Genomic DNA, 21743 nt, shown 5'->3' with positions numbered 1-21743 from the left:
AGCCAACACCAGTCAAATACATACCCGGGCAATGCTGGATCATCAGTGGGCGAAGACCAATACAAATTTCACTGGGAAAATGTAAACGGCAGCCATTCTTACACTGTTAATGGCAGGGTTCTCAAACTTTGCACAGTTGATCCCTGGGTGACTGGGATTCATATTCAGAAAAGTGGGTGGAGTCTACAAAAGCCAATAAAAAAATCACCTATTGATACTTAAGGGGAATATTTAATTGCTGTCATTCTTGCACTGTTAATGGCACAAGCCTCAAACCTGAGTGGTTGGGGTTCAGATTTAGAAAAGGGGTTGGAGCCACAGCCAATCAGATTTTGTTTAATTTCAATGCATATTATTGATGCCAAAGACCGCAAAGCTCACAAACTAGGTAATTGAGTAATTGTGTGTTAGGGTTAGAAATGTAGGCGGAGCCAACACCAGCCAAATACATACACGGGCAACGCCGGGCCATCAGTTAGTAATTAATAAAATAGCTTTTTTTGTTTTACAATAATCATCTATAAATGATTTAGTAAATGTTTGCCCATTGCAAAATGTTTCCTCTCCCTGATTTACATTCTGAAATGTATCACAGGTGGGGACATCTTTAGTCCTGACAGGTGCAACTCTGCAGAATATTTGTTTCTGAAAATTCTGCAGCTGGTGAAAATAATGTCTGTAGTGACATTCTACTAAATGTCACTATAGTAAATTGTACAGCATTTCTGATCGGTGATTTATACCTTTTTGTACCTGCCAGTAAAGCTAGTTATACTCACCGGGTGTACCGATGTCCACCCATAGCCCCCCCCCCTCCAGCGGAAGAGGTCATAGGTGCGTCTCTAGGACCAATCAGAAAAGCGTCTGTGTCCTCTTCTGCTAAGGGGCGGCCTACAGGCAGAAGCCGGACGTTGGAACACTCGGTAAGTATATAACTTAAAAAAAAAAACTTTCCACCCCCAAATTGTTGTAAAATTGCTTTAAAGTGACACTGCAGCAGAAAAAAAACTTATGATATAATGAATTGTATGTGTGGTGCAGATAATGAATAGATCAATAGTAGCAATGAAGAGTCTCATGTTTTTATTTTCAGTTATACAGCTGTTTTTCTATAACATTACATCATTCTCTAATATTTGCAGTTTACAAATTACACTGTATTTTAAACTATGAAACAGAGCAGAGCTAATGACTCTTTGAATTTCCTGGCAGAAAAACTTTAAACAAAACAAGAAACTGAGAGACAGATTGAGATAAGTTCTTCAGAAAACAGCACTGTAGGGGAGAGCTCAGAGTAGCTCTTTTGCATAGATAACAACTGGAGTTTCTTAACTCTTCCTGTACTGGAAACAATATGAGAGTTTTCTTTGCTACTAATGTTCTATTTCTTAGCTGTACTACACATACAATTCATCATCTCATAAGTTTATTTTCACTTCACATTCTCTTTAACCACTTCGCCGCCGGGTACAGTAAATCTACGCTCCTTTGGACTTGAGTTCCCCGCCCGGAGCATAGATATACGCACCCCCCGCTGCTGCTCCCGCCTCTGTCCGCGCTCCCACTCGCACGTGCGCGCGCTCCCGTGCTCGTGCGTGCCCGGAGATCAATGAACGGGAAAAACCATTCCCGTTCATTGATCTCTGCCCCCCCAGCAATGATCGGCTGCTTCTATGAGAAGCAGCGCGATCATTGTGAAAAAAAAAGTTTCCCAGCCTCCCTGAACATCCTGTAAGCATACTTCCGACGCTTACAGGACGCATTCCCGAAAATGTACTGTGGCTATCTTGTGGCTAAAAAGTAAAACTACACCCATAAACATTTTTCATATACAAATACATTATTCTACATTATAAATTAACTCATTAACTCCCACACTCCCCAATTGTTACCATTTTTTTTTTTTGTAAAAAAAAAAAATTACAAAAAAACAAACAAAAAAACAAAGCAAAACATAAATAGTTACTTTAGGGACTGAAATCTTTAAATATTTATATCAAGAGGGTATAACACTGTTACGTTATAAATTATGGGCTTGCAAATAGTGATGGATGCAAATAAAAAAAAAATCACCTTTATTTCCAAATAAAATATCAGCGCCATACATTGTGATAGGGACATAATTTAAATGGTGTAATAACCGGGACAAATGGGCAAATAAGTTACATGGATTTTAATTACAGTAGCATGCATTATTTAAAAACTATAATGGCCGAAAACTGAAAAATAATGATTTTTTTTCCCAAATGTTTTCCTATTTTCCCATTAAAACACATTTAGAATAAAATAATTCTTGGCATAATGTCCCACCTAAAGAAAGCCTAATTGGTGGCGAAAAAAACAAGATATAGTTCATTTCATTGCAATAAGTAATGATAAAGTTAAAGACGAATGAATGTTAGGAGCGCTGAAAGGTGAAAATTGCTCGGAAGGGGTAAAACCCCTCAGTTGTGAAGTGGTTAAAAAGCGATTTTGCAGCGCTTAAATACTTTGCATTGAGTACAAATGCGCCCAGAATGCTGCATGTCCTGTGATTGTGATTTCTGTAATGGCAATCTCACTAGTGGGTTCAACCTCATTAGAATACGTTGGCAAATCGCTTTTTGAAATCGCTCGCAATACAAAAACACTGCCAAAATCGCTCCCGTGTGCCCCTTTAAAAGTGGTATAAAAATGTGAAAATCTGAATAATGGGTCTTTTCTTTGCTTTGTCTTTACCAAACTGAAGGTTCTCCATCACTAGTAATTGCTTTGAGCTGATCCTTTGGGCTTGATCTACCTTTCCAAGCAGAAGATTCAGGGAACAGATGACTTCTTTTATTATATTGGCCACAAACACAGAGTTGTTATCCCTGATCATGTGAGACGCATACTTGAGCTGCAATTGTAGATCTGCCTGTGAATTTCCCGCAGACCTAGATATAGAAATATGTTCTTAATCTCACACCAGCCCTTGGCAACAAGTAATATCTGTTTCTATATTTAAGTTATGGCATTCGCCATTCAGTATTTCCTCTGCGGTTCCCTTCTTTATGAGCTACCTGTAACACTTCTCCAAGGACCCTAATCTATTGAGCCGGAGTTATTATCATTTTCCCAGCATTACATTTACACTGCATAGCAGCACTAGTGAAAATGCATTCCAATACAGAAGCAGATTTGCAATACAACAGAAGGGATGTAACATTCCAGGGCCTGCTAGTGCTGAATGACTTTCCTGGAACCTTGAAAGAATCTTAGAGTGACCACTCAGCTGAGAATAACAGCATGGTGGAGGTAATCTACAACAGGAGCAAGGATGGATTTATACTTTTTATAACCCCATGACAACTTTCTTGCAGCTTCCCTTCTATGTGTAGCACCCCCTCCTATTCCTTGTGCAGCCCCCTCTTCCATGTCTAACATTTATGTACAGCAACCTCCTTTAGTTTTATACAGGTTCCTTGGGCATCAGCTCCCTATTTCCATGTGTTGTTCCTTATTTGCAACCTCTGTATTCCATTTGCAGCCTCTTCTTTCATATGCAGCTAAGGGGCGGCAGCTGGAAGAGGGATTCTCTTCCATGTCCAGCTGCCGCCCCTTGGCCAGCAGCCACTCCAGGCCCGGGCCTTGAGGGCCTTTTCCAAAAAGTCTGGCCCTGCACAGGAGATGTAAAGGGGAGAAGACAGAAATCATTCTATTAACACTTTATATTCACGTTATCCAACAGTCATGCGCAGAGAACTTTTCCTTTGTTATTATCTGCACTTAAGTAAATCATTGTAGTGATTTAGACTTCTCTTCACTGCATCTCCTTTATGAATCGCTTCAGTGAAGGCGCCCACAAACACACAATTTCTGTTACCCGCCAGGATCAGGACTCAATACCTCGAGCAACGTTTCAGGCCCTAGTTTTGTACAGATGTGTTGCTATCCTGGAGGCTAGCTATGCATTTTATTGCTATGGAGGGGGCTGAAAGACGATGGTGATGCGCACAAGGCATTGGCAATAATGGAGAAGCCTGTTCTGTTCTGTGGTGAGGTGGAATAATGAGCAGTGGGCAAGCTGAAGGCCCTGGATAAAAGCAGTCGTTCATGTGGGACATTCAGTGATCTTTCATGGTGGATTCATAAAGCCTTGTACACTTTAGATTACTGTCACCCAGCAGAGATTACAGAGTAACCAAGCAGAGATTGGGACTTGATCACTTGGGAGAGGGGTTGTGGCCAAAGCTGTGCAGACATGTCACTATGGGGGGAGGTAGAGGGACGATGTGTGGCACATGATGAAGGGGGTGGAGGGAGACAACAATAATGTTGCACTCGAGTGAGAAGAGGCGGTCTGTAGCGGCTGCCTTAAAGGGTAATTGAAGTAAGAGGTATACGGAGGCTGCCATGTTAATTTCCTTTTAATCAATACCAGTTGCCTGGCAGCCCTGCTGGTCTATTTCTCTGCAGTAGTATCTGAATAACACCAGAAACAAGCATGCAGCTAGTGTTGTCAGATCTGACTTTAAAGTCTGAAACACCTGATCTGCTGCATGCTTGTTCAGGGGCTATGGCTAATAGTATTAGAGGCAGAGGATCAGCAGGGCTGCTAGGCAACTGGTATTGAGTAAAAGGAAATAAATATGGCAGCCTCCGTATACCTCTTACTTCAGTTCCCCTTTAATCCAGTGTGTGTATGTAAATAACGAGGCAGCTGCGAAGGACAGCACCGCCGCCGCAGCTGCCTCCATGCGGCCATCCATCCGTTCAGTGTCCAGGACGCCGAGGACGGAACGTTCTCCCGTGCAGGGGGCTGCCATAGTGCGAAGGCGCGCGCATAGATGGGACCTTTATGCGGGGAGGAAGCCCGTCAGCTGACCTGCTGGTCGGCTGACGTCAGGGGTGACCCACGGCGCCCAGGATTGGCTGATGAGAGGGGGGCGTGCCTGTGAGGTCTCCTCTGCTTCATAAGCCTCCGGGCTGCATTGCTACTTTGTCTGTTGTCGTGAATGCTTGCGTGTTAGCGCTCAGACCTTAGGCTAGTTCCCTGGTGTTGATGCTACGGATTTCACACCAAGACTAGGAGACTGTTATCTGTTTATTGTTATTTGTTTAGACTAGTTCCCTGGAGTTGATGCTACGGATTTCACACCAAGACTAGGATATTGCTTACTGTTTGATCTCATGTCTATGACTCTTAGCTATTCCTTCTGACTCTGATCCTGCCTTCTGATCCTGTACCTTCGCCTATCTGCCTACCTGTTGCTGAACCTCTGCCTGATTACCGTTTACTCTCTTGTCTCACGATTCTGTACCGATACTTACCTCTCTGTTGCCGAGCCTTGCCTGTCTGACCATTCTACTCGCCAGTGGGCCCTCGCCACTGGTGAGGTGTTACTGCGCCAGCTCCGCTGGTTCAGCAGCTCTGTTAGGCTATAGTTTAGCCTTAATTACCTGCAGTATAGTCTGAATCACCCGCTCCGAGATTCAGCCTCTTCAGTTTTGTCTCTCCAGCTTGCTGGAGGTTATACGTTAGTACACGCTCAGTGTACTGTTTATACCTCACCAGCCCCTCTGGTGAGGTCTCATTACCATTGAAGTTACGGTTGCACCCAAACACTTACACTTTATTAGGTGTCCAGAGGTTAGCCATACTTGTATTATTGGTGATTCTGCAGATCACTAATAATCAGGTATACATCTGTATTGTTGGTGATACTGCAGATCATCAATAATCAGATACTCTCTGTGTGCTGACACCAACCGTTACAGTGTACCATCACTATTACTAATTGTTCTCTGAGATTAAAAAAAAAAAAGTCCGGGAGATAAAACTGCTCTTTTGTGTTACTGCCGGAGATTTCTAGGAGATTATTATAAGATTAATCTGACAGGTTTGCCCAGAATGGGGAAGAAAAAAATCCCCCAAAGGAGCAATTAACCACCTTTTATACTCAGCTCTGGAGCAAAGTAAAGAAGATTAATGGCTGATATTATCTGCTATGACTGTGACAGAATCATGACAGTGTGTCAGCAGCAGGGCCAGGAATTCCACAGGACTAGCCTAGGTAATTGCTCAGGACCACAGGTTCTTTAAAGCGGTATTGTCACCATAAAAATCACATTTCAACAGCAACTGGTCTGAGTGTATTAAGTGATAAAGATGCTAATCCTGCATTCAAAACTTGCAAAACTTTTTCTGCTGTTATGGTTTGGAGTTATCACATACTTTATGAGAACTGGCCCTAGTGCCAAACAGTGCCAAAGAGTTGAATGCTGGGAGTTCTTTTTATCTATAATATATTCCTCATCTTCCATTTATTTCCCTGCCTAGCTGCTTATCAGAAACACCCTCTCATTACTTGTGTTTACAAGCAAGGCTGAGCTGACTCAGCGATTGGAGGATAAGACAGTGCAGTTGTTAGTATACACCTCAGTGGCAGTGTCTGAAGACTCTAGGACAGGGGTCTCAAACTTGCGGCCCACGGGCCATTTGCGGCCCTCGATACAATATTTTGTGGCCCTCGCCGGCAAAAGCTTCCATATAGTTCACTCCAGTGCTCCCAAGTAATCCGCCGCATCCCCGCTGCTAAACGAGGGCTGCAGAGCCCCCAAATTGCCCAGGGGCAATCCGCCGGCATTTCCTGGAAGGGGCAGAGCTGAATGCTCTGCCCCTCCTGATGTAAATCGCCGCACGGATCGCCACCTCTCCCCGCCCCTCTCTGTGAAGGAAGAGTGAGAGGGGCGGGCAGAGGCGGCGATGCGCCGCGATTGTGAAATTCCTTATGCGGCCCAGCCTCATCCTGACTTTGCCTCCTGCGGCCCCCCAGGTAAATTGAGTTTGAGACCCCTGCTTTAGGAGGAGGGCAGCTAATGAATACACAATGAGCAAGAGAAGGGAGTGGGGGAAACAAGAGTCAGGGAGGATATGATGTCAGCATTAGCTTGGCAAGATGGCCACTGCCTAGAATAGGATTTTCTGCTTTTCCTTTATAAAATTCACAGGAATCAGTACGTGGATAGTACAATACATCTGTTACAAGTAGAAGTAGTATTTATCTACATATATATGTGTTTTGTATTTCTAGGTTAGCATGGGTGTCGCTTGTTCTTTAAGTGGGCCCAAGTCAGGGTTTATGGAGGTCAGGACAATTTTAAAATCTTTAGTTTTGTCCCAAGTGAGTGGTGGAGCAAGTAATGTATTACACTCTTCTGCTGCTCTGCATAACGTACAGGAGCCTGTGATGGAAGTCAGATAGTTATTTTCATTCTTGTTTTTAGAACGCCAGAAGACAACTGAATTTCCTCCAGGCTGGAAAAAAAAAGATTGAGAGATGATTTTATTTGATTTCTTATCTCATGGTGCAGCTATTTTCTATGTACACAAAACTGCTGTAATGACATAATTGGTCTTTGATGTGTGGTGTGTGGTGAAGCTTAGCTCCGCACACCTCATTAGGTGATGCCTTTCGCACTTGGCTGACACTGAAGCTGTGATTGTGGTATTGTGTGATCAGGCATGTGCTGTGTGAGGTATGCCAGTAGAGCGGTGATTGTGGTGTTGTGTGATCAGGCATGTGCTGTGTGAGGTATGCCAGTAGAGCGGTGACTGTGGTGTTGTGTGATCAGGCATGTGCTGTGGAAGGTATGCCAGTAGAGCGGTGATTGTGGTGTTGTGTGATCAGGCGTGTGCTGTGTGAGGTATGCCAGTAGAGCGGTGATTGTGGTGTTGTGTGATCAGGCATGTGCTGTGTGAGGTATGCCAGTAGAGCGGTGATTGTGGTGTTGTGTGATCAGGCATGTGCTGTGTGAGGTATGCCAGTAGAGCGGTGATTGTGGTGTTGTGTGATCAGGCATGTGCTGTGTGAGGTATGCCAGTAGAGCAGTGATTGTGGTGTTGTGTGATCAGGCATGTGCTGTGTGAGGTATGCCAGTAGAGCGGTGATTGAGGTGTTGTGTGATCAGGCATGTGCTGTGTGAGGTATGCCAGTAGAGCGGTGATTGTGGTGTTGTGTGATCAGGCATGTGCTGTGGAAGGTATGCCAGTAGAGCAGTGATTGTGGTGTTGTGTGATCAGGCATGTGCTGTGTGAGGTATGCCAGTAGAGCGGTGATTGTGGTGTTGTGTGATCAGGCATGTGCTGTGTGAGGTATGCCAGTAGAGCGGTGATTGTGGTGTTGTGTGATCAGGCATATGCTGTGGAAGGTATGCCAGTAGAGCGGTGATTGTGGTGTTGTGTGATCAGGCGTGTGCTGTGTGAGGTATGCCAGTAGAGCGGTGATTGTGGTGTTGTGTGATCAGGCATGTACTGTGGAAGGTATGCCAGTAGAGCGGTGATTGTGGTGGTGTGTGATCAGGCATGTGCTGTGTGAGGTATGCCAGTAGAGCGGTGATTGTGGTATTGTGTGATCAGGCATGTGCTGTGTGAGGTATGCCAGTAGAGCGGTGATTGTGGTGTTGTGTGATCAGGCATGTGCTGTGTGAGGTATGCCAGTAGAGCGGTGATTGTGGTGTTGTGTGATCAGGCATATGCTGTGGAAGGTATGCCAGTAGAGCGGTGATTGTGGTGTTGTGTGATCAGGCATGTGCTGTGTGAGGTATGCCAGTAGAGCGGTGATTGTGGTGTTGTGTGATCAGGCATATGCTGTGGAAGGTATGCCAGTAGAGCGGTGATTGTGGTGTTGTGTGATCAGGCGTGTGCTGTGTGAGGTATGCCAGTAGAGCGGTGATTGTGGTGTTGTGTAATCAGGCATGTACTGTGGAAGGTATGCCAGTAGAACCGTGATTGTGGTGTTGTGTGATCAGGCATGTGCTGTGTGAGGTATGCCAGTAGAGCGGTGATTGTGGTGTTGTGTGATCAGGCATGTGCTGTGTGAGGTATGCCAGTAGAGCGGTGATTGTGATGTTGTGTGATCAGGCGTGTGCTGTGTGAGGTATGCCAGTAGAGCGGTGATTGTGATGTTGTGTGATCAGGCATGTGCTACGTGTGAGGTATGCCAGTAGAGCGGTGATTGTGGTGTTGTGTGATCAGGCGTGTGCTGTGTGAGGTATGCCAGTAGAGCGGTGATTGAGGTGTTGTGTGATCAGGCATGTGCTGTGTGAAGTATGCCAGTAGAGCGGTGATTGTGGTGTTGTGTGATCAGGCATGTGCTGTGTGAGGTATGCCAGTAGAGCGGTGATTGTGGTGTTGTGTGATCAGGCATGTGCCCGTGGAAGGTATGCCAGTAGAGCGGTGATTGTGGTGTTGTGTGATCAGGCATGTGCTGTGTGAGGTATGCCAGTAGAGCGGTGATTGTGGTGTTGTGTGATCAGGCATGTGCTGTGTGAGGTATGCCAGTAGAGAGGTGATTGTGATGTTGTGTGATCAGGCATGTGCTGTGTGAGGTATGCCAGTAGAGCGGTGATTGTGGTGTTGTGTGATCAGGCATGTGCTGTGGAAGGTATGCCAGTAGAGCGGTGATTGTGGTGCTGTGTGATCAGGCATGTGCTGTGGAAGGTATGCCAGTAGAGCGGTGATTGTGGTGTTGTGTGATCAGGCATGTGCTGTGTGAGGTATGCCAGTAGAGCGGTGATTGTGGTGTTGTGTGATCAGGCATGTGCTGTGTGAGGTATGCCAGTAGAGAGGTGATTGTGGTGTTGTGTGATCAGGCGTGTGCTGTGTGAGGTATGCCAGTAGAGCGGTGATTGTGGTGTTGTGTGATCAGGCATGTGCTGTGTGAGGTATGCCAGTAGAGCGGTGATTGTGGTGTTGTGTGATCAGGCATGTGCTGTGTGAGGTATGCCAGTAGAGCGGTGATTGTGATGTTATGTGATCAGGCATGTGCTGTGTGAGGTATGCCAGTAGAGCGGTGATTGTGGTGTTGTGTGATCAGGCATGTGCTGTGTGAGGTATGCCAGTAGAGCGGTGATTGTGATGTTATGTGATCAGGCATGTGCTGTGTGAGGTATGCCAGTAGAGCGGTGATTGTGGTGTTGTGTGATCAGGCATGTGCTGTGTGAGGTATGCCAGTAGAGAGGTGATTGTGGTGTTGTGTGATCAGGCGTGTGCTGTGTGAGGTATGCCAGTAGAGCGGTGATTGAGGTGTTGTGTGATCAGGCATGTGCTGTGTGAGGTATGCCAGTAGAGCGGTGATTGTGGTGTTGTGTGATCAGGCATGTGCTGTGTGAGGTATGCCAGTAGAGCGGTGATTGAGGTGTTGTGTGATCAGGCATGTGCTGTGTGAGGTATGCCAGTAGAGCGGTGATTGTGGTGTTGTGTGATCAGGCATGTGCTGTGGAAGGTATGCCAGTAGAGCAGTGATTGTGGTGTTGTGTGATCAGGCATGTGCTGTGTGAGGTATGCCAGTAGAGCGGTGATTGTGGTGTTGTGTGATCAGGCATGTGCTGTGTGAGGTATGCCAGTAGAGCGGTGATTGTGGTGTTGTGTGATCAGGCATATGCTGTGGAAGGTATGCCAGTAGAGCGGTGATTGTGGTGTTGTGTGATCAGGCATGTGCTGTGTGAGGTATGCCAGTAGAGCGGTGATTGTGGTGTTGTGTGATCAGGCATATGCTGTGGAAGGTATGCCAGTAGAGCGGTGATTGTGGTGTTGTGTGATCAGGCGTGTGCTGTGTGAGGTATGCCAGTAGAGCGGTGATTGTGGTGTTGTGTGATCAGGCATGTACTGTGGAAGGTATGCCAGTAGAGCCGTGATTGTGGTGTTGTGTGATCAGGCATGTGCTGTGTGAGGTATGCCAGTAGAGCGGTGATTGTGGTGTTGTGTGATCAGGCATGTGCTGTGTGAGGTATGCCAGTAGAGCGGTGATTGTGATGTTGTGTGATCAGGCGTGTGCTGTGTGAAGTATGCCAGTAGAGCGGTGATTGTGATGTTGTGTGATCAGGCATGTGCTACGTGTGAGGTATGCCAGTAGAGCGGTGATTGTGGTGTTGTGTGATCAGGCATGTGCTGTGTGAGGTATGCCAGTAGAGCGGTGATTGAGGTGTTGTGTGATCAGGCATGTGCTGTGTGAGGTATGCCAGTAGAGCGGTGATTGTGATGTTGTGTGATCAGGCATGTGCTGTGTGAGGTATGCCAGTAGAGCGGTGATTGTGGTGTTGTGTGATCAGGCATGTGCTGTGGAAGGTATGCCAGTAGAGCGGTGATTGTGGTGTTGTGTGATCAGGCATGTGCTGTGGAAGGTATGCCAGTAGAGCGGTGATTGTGGTGTTGTGTGATCAGGCATGTGCTGTGTGAGGTATGCCAGTAGAGCGGTGATTGTGGTGTTGTGTGATCAGGCATGTGCTGTGTGAGGTATGCCAGTAGAGAGGTGATTGTGGTGTTGTGTGATCAGGCGTGTGCTGTGTGAGGTATGCCAGTAGAGCGGTGATTGTGGTGTTGTGTGATCAGGCATGTGCTGTGTGAGGTATGCCAGTAGAGCGGTGATTGTGGTGTTGTGTGATCAGGCATATGCTGTGGAAGGTATGCCATAAGAGCGGTGATTGTGGTGTTGTGTGATCAGGCGTGTGCTGTGTGAGGTATGCCAGTAGAGCGGTGATTGTGGTGTTGTGTGATCAGGCATGTGCTGTGTGAGGTATGCCAGTAGAGCGGTGATTGTGGTGTTGTGTGATCAGGCATGTGCTGTGTGAGGTATGCCAGTAGAGCGGTGATTGTGGTGTTGTGTGATCAGGCATGTGCTGTGTGAGGTATGCCAGTAGAGCGGTGATTGTGATGTTGTGTGATCAGGCATGTGCTGTGTGAGGTATGCCAGTAGAGCGGTGATTGTGGTGTTGTGTGATCAGGCATGTGCTGTGGAAGGTATGCCAGTAGAGCGGTGATTGTGGTGTTGTGTGATCAGGCATGTGCTGTGGAAGGTATGCCAGTAGAGCGGTGATTGTGGTGTTATGTGATCAGGCATGTGCTGTGTGAGGTATGCCAGTAGAGCGGTGATTGTGGTGTTGTGTGATCAGGCATGTGCTGTGTGAGGTATGCCAGTAGAGAGGTGATTGTGGTGTTGTGTGATCAGGCGTGTGCTGTGTGAGGTATGCCAGTAGAGCGGTGATTGTGGTGTTGTGTGATCAGGCATGTGCTGTGTGAGGTATGCCAGTAGAGCGGTGATTGTGGTGTTGTGTGATCAGGCATGTGCTGTGTGAGGTATGCCAGTAGAGCGGTGATTGTGGTATTGTGTGATCAGGCATGTGCTGTGTGAGGTATGCCAGTAGAGCGGTGATTGTGGTGTTGTGTGATCAGGCATGTGCTGTGGAAGGTATGCCAGTAGAGCGGTGATTGTGGTGTTGTGTGATCAGGCATGTGCTGTGTGAGGTATGCCAGTAGAGCGGTGATTGTGGTATTGTGTGATCAGGCATGTGCTGTGTGAGGTGCTCAGGAGCTCTTGTTTTGCAGGGATGACACATAACAGATGCTGCTGTTTGGATGGCACGTCTTTTAGTGGCATTCTGGGCATCTTAAGTATCCCGTCTTCCCTGGGCAAGGATAGTGATTGAGGCATTCTGTTGCCTTGGCTGGTGTCCATCTGCTGAAGACCCATGTAAAAAGAATTAACACCATCTGTGTTTACTAGGTGACAATACATTTTTACAGGCCCACACTCTAACTTAACTGGTTTCTTGTGATTATATAGAAAGTACTACAGGTTGTTTCACAATTCTTGCTCATTTGCCTTGTATTTTAGGTCCTTATTCCATGGGAGACAGAAGGCAGTGAATTCACTGTCAGCTGATCCCGTGCACTGGCTGGGCACTTATTAGCACTGGGCACAGGTGTTGCAAAAGTGACCTCGCAGTTGTGGTTTTGCTCAGGACAAGTTGTTGTTTTTTTTGCAGCACTACCATGTGTCAAATAGTAATATACAGTAGGTGGTATTACAAATGCGGCTATGCCCGTGGCTGGCAGTTGGGAGCTTGAACTGCCTGACAATCGCGTTCAACCATCCAGGGAAAAGGGGCTTTAAAGTGTACCTGAGATGGCAAGGGATAGAAGATGTATACATACCTGGGGCTTCCTCCAGCCCCTTCCAAGCTGATCGCTCCCTTGCCGTCCTCCTCCGCCTGGAATCTGGCCCGAAAGTCCTCCAGTCGGCGCAGGCCCAGTCTGGCCACACACACGCAATTCACCTTTGTCGGGAGAGTTCTGCACCTGCGTAGTAGTACTCTGGGGTGGAGCATTCAGGAACTCCGGTGACCGGGGTGAATGTGGCTGGAACACACATATGCAGAACGCCCCAGACCGGAGGACTTTCGGGGCCAGATACAAGACCATCCAGGCAGCAGGCAGGACGGCGAGGGAGCGATCAGCCTGGAGGGGCTGGAAGCAGCCCTGGGTATGCATACATTTTCTCTACCTCACCATCTCAGGTTTACTTTAACCACCTCAGCCCGTGGGTGTTTTCCCCATAAAGGGAAGGTTCGAGCACTTGAAAAATAAAAAATCCACTTACCTGGGGCTTCCTCCAGCCCCCTGTATCCATCCTGTGCCCTCGCCGCAGCTCTGGTGGCTCCCGGGCCCCTCCGGTAGAGCTGCTGACCTCGCCAAGTTGGCTTCCGGGTCGGCTTCTCCTGCGCTCCAGCGTGCGGCTCACTGGTTGCACTGACGTCATCCGGACTGTACAGCGCAGGTGCAGAACTACTGCACCTGCACAGTACAGTCCGGATGATGTCAGTGCGACTCTGAGAGCCGGGTGTACAGGCGCAGTGGTCATCCTGCGCTAGAGGGGACCTCGGGCCACCGGCAGTGAATGGAGCTGTGGCGAGGACACAGGACGGCTGGCAGTGGCTGGAGGAAGCTCCAGGTAAGAGGATTTTTTTTATTTTCATATAGCTCGGATGTGTCCTTTAAGGACAGAAGCAATTTTCCCATGTCGGTGATCCTACCATTCATTTACTAATAACTTTATCACTACTTATAACACCTAATTGATCTATATCTTGTTTTTTTTTCACCACAAATTAGGATTTTGGGGGTGATACTTGTTTTCAGCAATTACTTTATTTTCTATGCATTTTGTAGGGAAATACGAGAAAAAACCGAAAAAATAGAATTTCTCCAATTCCATCCATTATAGTTTGCAATAAACAATGCTACTATAGATAAAATCCACACATTTTATTTGCCCAGTTGTCCTGGCTATCACAACATTTAAATTATGTTCGTAGTACATATATTATTTGGAAATAAGTGTTTTTCTCTGTTTGTACTCTATCAATAATTACAAACCTTTATGTTATTTGCTACTGTTATTTGCTAAAATAACAATAATATGCCCTCATTATGGACATATTAAAAAACTCAGACTCCAAGGTAACTCGGTTACTAAGTAACTATGTATGTATTTTTTTAAAACTGTTATTTTTATTTATTTTTTTGTACATGTTTATGTTTTTAGCTACAGGGGAGGGGGGTTAATAGGGTTTTAATAACTATTATATTTATTTATTTTTTCTTACTTTAATATTACTTTTAGGCCACTAGATGACGCTGTACACTGTCCTGGAAGTTACTAGGAAGTTTACAATCTTATCTTTTACTACTTTATTAATCAACATGCCTTATGATTTATTCACAGGTGCTTTGGTTGGTTCGGGAAACACATGTTCCCATTCACCAATCGATTCCCTGTAATAGCCGCCGGGAACGAGTCTGGGAGTAACTGATTACTTGCTGTATTGGGCTGCTGTCATCCGGTGTATGGCCAGTTATAGAAGCCATTATCTGAGCTAATTATCAACAGTAGGATGGTTTTGCATTGCTGTAATCTGATCTCTACTCACCCCAGAATATATGAGTCCATCCCACACTGATGTAAATATTTGTTTTATTTGCAGGACTGCTGATTGGATCGGGCTGTGCTCTCTATCCTCTGGGCTGGAGCAGTGAGGAAGTCCGGCAGACGTGTGGAAATCTCTCGGCGCAGTTTGAATTGGGTAAGTATACATTTGTGAAGTTTAAAATGTAAAATGTTCATATTTATTTCCTGGACTTTTCATTAGAGAAATGTCATAGAAAAGTTATTACCCTGCTTCTGCTGCACAGACCGGTAACTCTTGGATATCCTTCAGCGCCCTTTCACCCTGTACTGTGTGGTAATTTTACCGCACCCCACCACAGGGCAATGAAAGTCTATGGTGCCTTTCATACAGTCGTGGTACAGCACGATGCGACGGAAGTGATGTTTTTGCCGCGTTCCAGATGCTCAGATAGACCTACGTTGCCATGTAGAGCTGCGGCGATACGGCAGATCAGAAGTCATGCAAGTCTATGGCAACGCTGGGATGTTGAAAATGGTGGCAGTGCGGTGCACATGCGCGGAAGCGTATTTTTTACAATACACTTCCGTGCACGTCCCGATTTCTGAAACAGGAAGTGAGCTCAAGTGAGCGTCACTTCCTTTTTGGCTGTCGGCCAGAAGGGGATTACTGCGTATTATTGGGTAATTCCCCAAGGCCTGTTTTTGGCGGTGCGGCACCCGGGAGGCAGTGCTGCTGCCAATCTGCAGTCTGAAACCAGCCTCAGTGTGTTGGTTTGCCAACTAAAATGGAATGCCACCCAAAGCTTTGGATAAATTGGGCAGCACGGTGGCGTAGCGAATAGCTCTCTCAGTCCTTGTCGGCGTGACCTCACCTCAATTCCAGTCTCATGGACAATTATCTCTACACACAGGTAGAGCACATATAATTAGTACAGTATTGCTCTATATGTCGCCCTTATCTTCCATGGCACTCGTACACAAACAAATGGGGTAGTAACAAACAAATTGGGGGAGGGGCATAAGTACAGAGATAGCATAAATGTCACTGTGACTTTAAGTGCACCCGAGGCAGATTTTAGGGGGACAAATGACACAGATGCATGTTCCCTACTCCATGACATGATTCTGTGTCCTCTTTATGACGTTCTCTGCCCTCCTTCTCTCCTCTGCACCACCAAATCTTCTGATAGCAGCTTCTCACTAACCCAAGAGGGGAGCGGCGTCCTTTGCAGTAAAGGCACACCTGCATAACGTCTCTTACCTTCTCTCCGCACTCTCTGCTCTCTCAGGTGAGAGAGATGAGACGCTGTATCGGTATGACCCGGGGATGCGGCCATTTAAAGAAAAAAAACTTCCCTGCATACTAATGGAGCAATGTGGGGCCGGGAGGAGTGGATCATTGGACTCAGGGAGGAGAGCTCCTTTCCAGTAGTATTTTTAATATTATTATTAATAATGTTTTTTTGCCGGCTTGGGTTCTCTTTAACCACTAGCCAACCACTCCACGCCAATTGGTGTGAACGCGGCGGCAGCCCCAGGACTGCTCCGCGCTGATTGGCGGTTGATTTCTATGGGGCTAGCAGGAGATCGCACGCGCCGATGCGCTCGCATCACGGCTTGGGACACAGGAGAGTGATCGGCTCTCATAGGGTGAAGCCTATGACAGCCGATCGCCGTGATTGGCTGGCTGGTGGGAGGAAGGGATTTCAGAAAATAAATAAATAGGTACATATATATTTTTTTATAAAAAAAAAATAAACACTGGGGGGGAGCGATCAGACCCCACCAACAGAGAGCTCTGTTGGTGGGGAGAAAAGGGGGGGGAGAATCACTTGTGTGCTGAGTTGTGTGGCCCTGCATCGAGGCCTTAAAGCTGCAGTGGCCTATTAACAGAAAAATGGCCTGGTCTTTAGGGGGTTTTAACACTGCGGTCCTCAAGTGGTTAAAGAGGAACCAAACTAACAAAAAAAAAAAAACCGTTGCCCATATTGCATCCACAGCACTATAAATAGAAAGTACAACACTATTACCTAGCTACTTTTCCACCATTGTTTACAATTTATGATAAGAGGGTGACTCCTTCAAATTCAGACTACCACCATCTTTGAAAATGCAATCACATGCAAAATGCAAATGCATGCAATTTTTTTTACAATTTTGTTTACTTTTGAGATTTGGAACCCGCCTACTAGTATGCCTAAAGGTGGCTATCCACTATACAATAAAAATATTAGATTTTACAGCAAATCGAGCAAAACGATTGGTTGTACAGAAATATAACAAGAGTTTAATTCCCATTTGAGCGAGAAATCAGTTCTTCATTTTATGGGTAACTTGTACATGTTTGTGTGTATCTCTGAAGGCCAGATTTATACTTTTTCCACCCCTTGGCCAAGTATGTTGGGGTTCCCCTCCCATGTGCAGCAATTTTCCTCCCATTCCAAGTGCAGCCCCCTCTTCCATGTGTAGCATCCATGTACAGCAGCCCCTCTCTTTTATTAACAGCTTCCTTGGGCATCAGCTTCCCTTTTCATGTGTTGCTCCCCATTTGCAGCCTCTTTTTTCATTTGTATCAACCCCTATTTCATTTTCAGGTTCCTCCTCTTGCTGAAGCTGCCCAAGGCCCAGGCCTTTGTGGCCTTTCTAGAAATACAACCCTGTGTCTCTGCCTATGTGTCCACATTTTCATTTTCCTAGGAACATTTTTATAAAGCTTCACTGTGAACTGGCAGTGGCTGGATAGTGTACTGGTTAACCCTCCTGGCGGTTTGCAAAAAAATCGCCAGGGGGCAGCAAATCTTTTTTTTTAAATTTTTTTTTTTTTTTTTCATGTAGCGAGACAAAGTCTCGCTACATGATAGCCGCTGCTCAGCAGCATCCCCCAAGCCCCTCCGATCGCCGCCGGCGATCGGAGATCCGGAGATCCCGTTCAAAGAACGGGATCTCCTGGAGGGCTTCCCCCGTCGCCATGGCGACGGGCGGGATGACGTCACCGACGTCATCGACGTCGTGACGTCAGAGGGGACTCCGATCTGCCCCATAGCGCTGCCTGGCACTGATTGGCCAGGCAGCGCACGGGGTCTGGGGGGGGGGGGGGGGCGGCCGCGGCGAGAGGAATTGCGGCGGATCGGCGGGTAGCGGCGGCGATCGGGCACTGCACGCAGCTAGCAAAGTGCTAGCTGCGTGCAGCAAAAAAAAAATTATGCAAATCGGCCCAGCGGGGCCTGAGCGGTGCCTTCCGGCGGCATAGCCCGAACTCAGTTCGGGCTTACCGCCAGGAAGGTTAAAGAAAACCTGTACTGAGAAAAACCTCCCCTGGAGGGTACTCACCTGGGGTGGGGGAAGCCTTCGGATCCTATTGAGGCTTCTCTCGTCCTCCTCGGTCCCATGGTGGCGGAGATAAAGCTCCCCGAACAGCGGGGATGTAAATATTTATCTTCCCGGCTCCAGCACAGGCGCAGTATCGGCTCTCCACTCGGAGATAGGCGGAAATAGCCGACCGCTGTCGGGCCTCTCTACTGTGCAGGCGCAAGTCTCCTGCGACTGCGCAGTAGAGCGGACCAGATGGAGATCGGCTGTTTTCGCCTATCTCTGTGCGGAAAGCCGCAACAGTGCCCCTGCTGGAGCCAGGAAAGGTAAATAAGTTAGCGCTTGTCAGGCTTGTTGAGGGAGGATTCCGGGACTCTTCGGGGGAGCCAGCGCTGGACTGCCTGCAGCTACAGGGGAGGGGGAAGCCTCATTCAGACCCTGAGGCTTCCCCCTCCCGAGGTCAGTACCCTGCAGGGGAACTTTTTTTTGTCACAGGTTCTCTTTAACCTCCCTGGCGGTAAGCCCGAGCTGAGCTCGGGCTATGCCGCGCAGGGGGAGATCTCAGCCCCTGGTGGGGCGATTTTTATTCTGTAAAGTGCTGTGCGCAGCAGCCAGCACTTTGCTAGCCGCGCGCACAGCTTGATCGCCGCCGCTCTGTGGCGATTGGCCGCACGCAGCGGCGAAAGAGGGCCCCCCCCGCCAGAGCCCTGCGCTGCCCGGACCAATGAGTTCCGGGCAGCGCTATGGGCTGAATCGAGTGCGCATGACGTCAGGACGTCGGCTGACGTCCATGACGTCATCCCGATCGTCGCCATGGCGACAGGAGAAGCCAAACAGGGGAACGCGTTATATACGTGTTCCCCTGTTTGCTATAGATGCCGGCGACGATCGCACTAGAGGGACACATGCGCCCTCTAGTGGTGTTTCATGTAGCTACCACTCTGGTAGCTTTATATGAAACAAAAACAAAAGAAAAAAAGGATTTTTGCCAATTAGGCAAAAAAAATTAACCGCCAAGGAGGTTAAGGGCTCTGCCTTTGACATGGGAGACCAGAGTTCAAATCCTTGCTAGGGTCAGTACCTATTCAGTAAGAAGTCCTTGAGCAAGACTTCCTAACACTGCAGGGTGGCCTCTTGAGCGCGCCCTTAGTGGCTGCAACTCTTGAGTGCTTTCAGTCCAACAGGAGAAAAAGCGCTGTACAAATGTTTATTATTATAACTGCCCGCAATAGTCTTGATGTGCTCTGACATATCTATATTCTCTAATGGGCAATTCCATCAGATGTGACAGATATTGGCTTCCAGCACAGATGCCAAATGATCCTGCCATGTGGGGCATCCAAGAGCGTCAGACGCACAGCAACATGGCCCCGCTTTACCCCAATCCTTTGGTAATGAAGAGGATAGGTCAGTATTGAGAGTTAGCGATATCACAGGCTTGTTATCTTCCCCCCTTTATAACCAACCCCTGCCAGGCAGAGAAAAGGTCAGATTTGTTTTTAGAACCGTTTCTTTTAAATTGTGAAATGTGTTTCTTCCGCATTTCAAACGCCTTTCCTCATAATTATTTAATGATGGTCTCTTTAATGTGCTCTGACTTCAGGCAGCGCTGTGACTTTTCTTTCCACCGCGGCCAGCTATAAATACCTCCTCCGGGGGGAGCTCCCGCTGCTCCCCATACCTGCTTATACGTTGCTTTATTTTGACTGAGCTTCACACTCACTAATCACTCTGCTTTGATTTTTTTGTGTTGCGTTTGAATGATCTCCCCTGAGCCTTGATGAACAGTAATGAATTCAAGCAGGAGAAGAAAACTCCCGGGAATCATTCCAATAATTGCTACTTGTAGATGAATATGCAAGGCTGACTTAAAAATAAAAGGGGGGAGATGTACAGCTACTCATACGGTATATAGTGTAATTGCTGAGCATTAGGCTGCTTCCTTTATTTGACTGGAGTTGTAAGGAGGCGAGTGTGCGGCGGGTTACATAGTCATAGCGGTGGCGAGGATTGAAGCCTTACCTTTCAAAATGAACCAGGTGCATCTATGTATAGGATACAGGAGAACAGAGGCGCCAAAAGGATAAAAGGAAGCTGAATGAGCTTAAAAAATCTAATTCTTGGTAAATAGAGGAGGTAGTGGTGGACTTACCTCCTCCAAGTAGACACACAACGACTGTAGTAAAGACAGTCAATATAGCATATGTGGTTAGTAGAAGAGCCAGGCACCTTTGACAGAGGTACCTGGCTCTTCTACTAACCACATATGCTCCGTTGTTATTGCCTGATGAAGCGGGATCAAACCTGCGAAACGCGTTGCATATTTGGAGTTCATAAATAAAATATATTGACTGTCTTTACTACAGTCGTTGTGTGTCTACTTGGAGGAGGTAAGTCCACCACTACCTCCTCTATTTACCAAGAATTTGTTTTTTTAAGCTCATTTATCTTCATTTTATCCTTTTGGCACCTCTGTTCTCCCGCATAATATTGAGTCCACCCTGGGTGGAGGGTTGAACCCCCTTTTTCTCATCTACAGAGAGCAACTTCTTATTCCTGAGTGGGGTCAGGAAAATCTCCCCACCTGCCTTTACAATGGTTGCCTAATGGTAACCCTGGTTTGTGAGTATTAATATTTACTCTATCTAGTAACCATTTACCAGTACATATTACACTATTGGGGCTCTTGGTGTTCCTTGTTTTTGTCTATGCATAGGAGTTTTATTTACTGTGTTGGAAGACATACAGTCAGGTCCATAAATATTGGGACATCGACACAATTTTAACATTTTTGGCTCTATACACAACCACAATGGATTTGAAATGAAACGAACAAGATGTGCTTTAACTGCAGACTGTCAGCTTTAAAGGGAAGGTCTGAGATGATTAAAAAGCAAAAATATACTTACCTGGGGCTTCCTCCCGCCCCTGGCAATCGCCCTGTGCCCTCGCCGCAGCCCAGGTGGTTCCCTCGCCAGGCTGGCATCTACTTTCACTTCAGCGTGCAGCTTGCAAAGTTGCACTGATGTCATCTGGACTGTACTGTGCAGACGTAGAACTACTGTGCCTGCGCAGTACAGTCCAGATGACATCAGCATGACTCCGTGAGATGCACGCTGAAGGGCAGGAGGCATTTTATAACCAGAGGGGACCCCAGGCCACTGGCGGGGAGGGGAGCTGCAGCGAGGGCACAGGATGGCAGCAAGGGGTTGGAGGAAGCCCCAGGTAAGTAGATTTTTGCTTTTTAACGAGCCTCGGACCTTCCCTTTAATTTGAGAGTATTTACATCCAAATTAGGTGAACGGTGTAGGAATTACAACAGTTTGCATATTTGCCTCCCACTTGTTAAAGAGAACCCGAGGTGGGGTTCTAAGAATGATATATGCACACAGGCTGGGTGCCTATATTGCACAGCCTCTGTTGCTATCTCAATCCCCCCTAAGTTCCCCCTGCACTTTGCTGCCCATAAAACACAGCGTGTCGTAGCGGGCTGTGTTTACCCCTGTACTGTCACTCTCGCCACTACCCCGCCTCCTGCATAGCTCCGGTTCCCGCCCGCGTCTCTTACCCCCCCCCCGCTGATTGGAGGGAAGGGACGCGGGCAGGGACCGGAGCTGTGCAGGAGGCGGGGGAGCGGCCAGACTGACACTACATAGGTAAACACAGCCCGCTGCGTGTCGACAGCGCGGCTGTGATTTATGGGGGACAGCAGAGTGCAGGGGGAAC

General features: G+C 47.2%; 1 protein-coding gene across 1 annotated transcript in view; it reads left to right on the top strand.

Moving 5' to 3' along the window:
* LHFPL6 (LHFPL tetraspan subfamily member 6) overlaps positions 1 to 21743 on the top strand; it is a 201384-nt gene that overhangs the window by 164674 nt on the left and 14967 nt on the right. The window contains exon 3 of the mRNA XM_068267108.1: positions 14785 to 14883. Coding sequence (XP_068123209.1) covers positions 14785 to 14883 — 99 coding nt within the window. The remainder of the gene's footprint in view (positions 1 to 14784; positions 14884 to 21743) is intronic.

The sequence above is a fragment of the Hyperolius riggenbachi genome, chromosome 2 (assembly GCF_040937935.1).
Source record: "Hyperolius riggenbachi isolate aHypRig1 chromosome 2, aHypRig1.pri, whole genome shotgun sequence".
Classification (NCBI taxonomy): domain Eukaryota; kingdom Metazoa; phylum Chordata; class Amphibia; order Anura; family Hyperoliidae; genus Hyperolius; species Hyperolius riggenbachi.
This window is presented reverse-complemented; position numbering and strand designations above follow the sequence as displayed.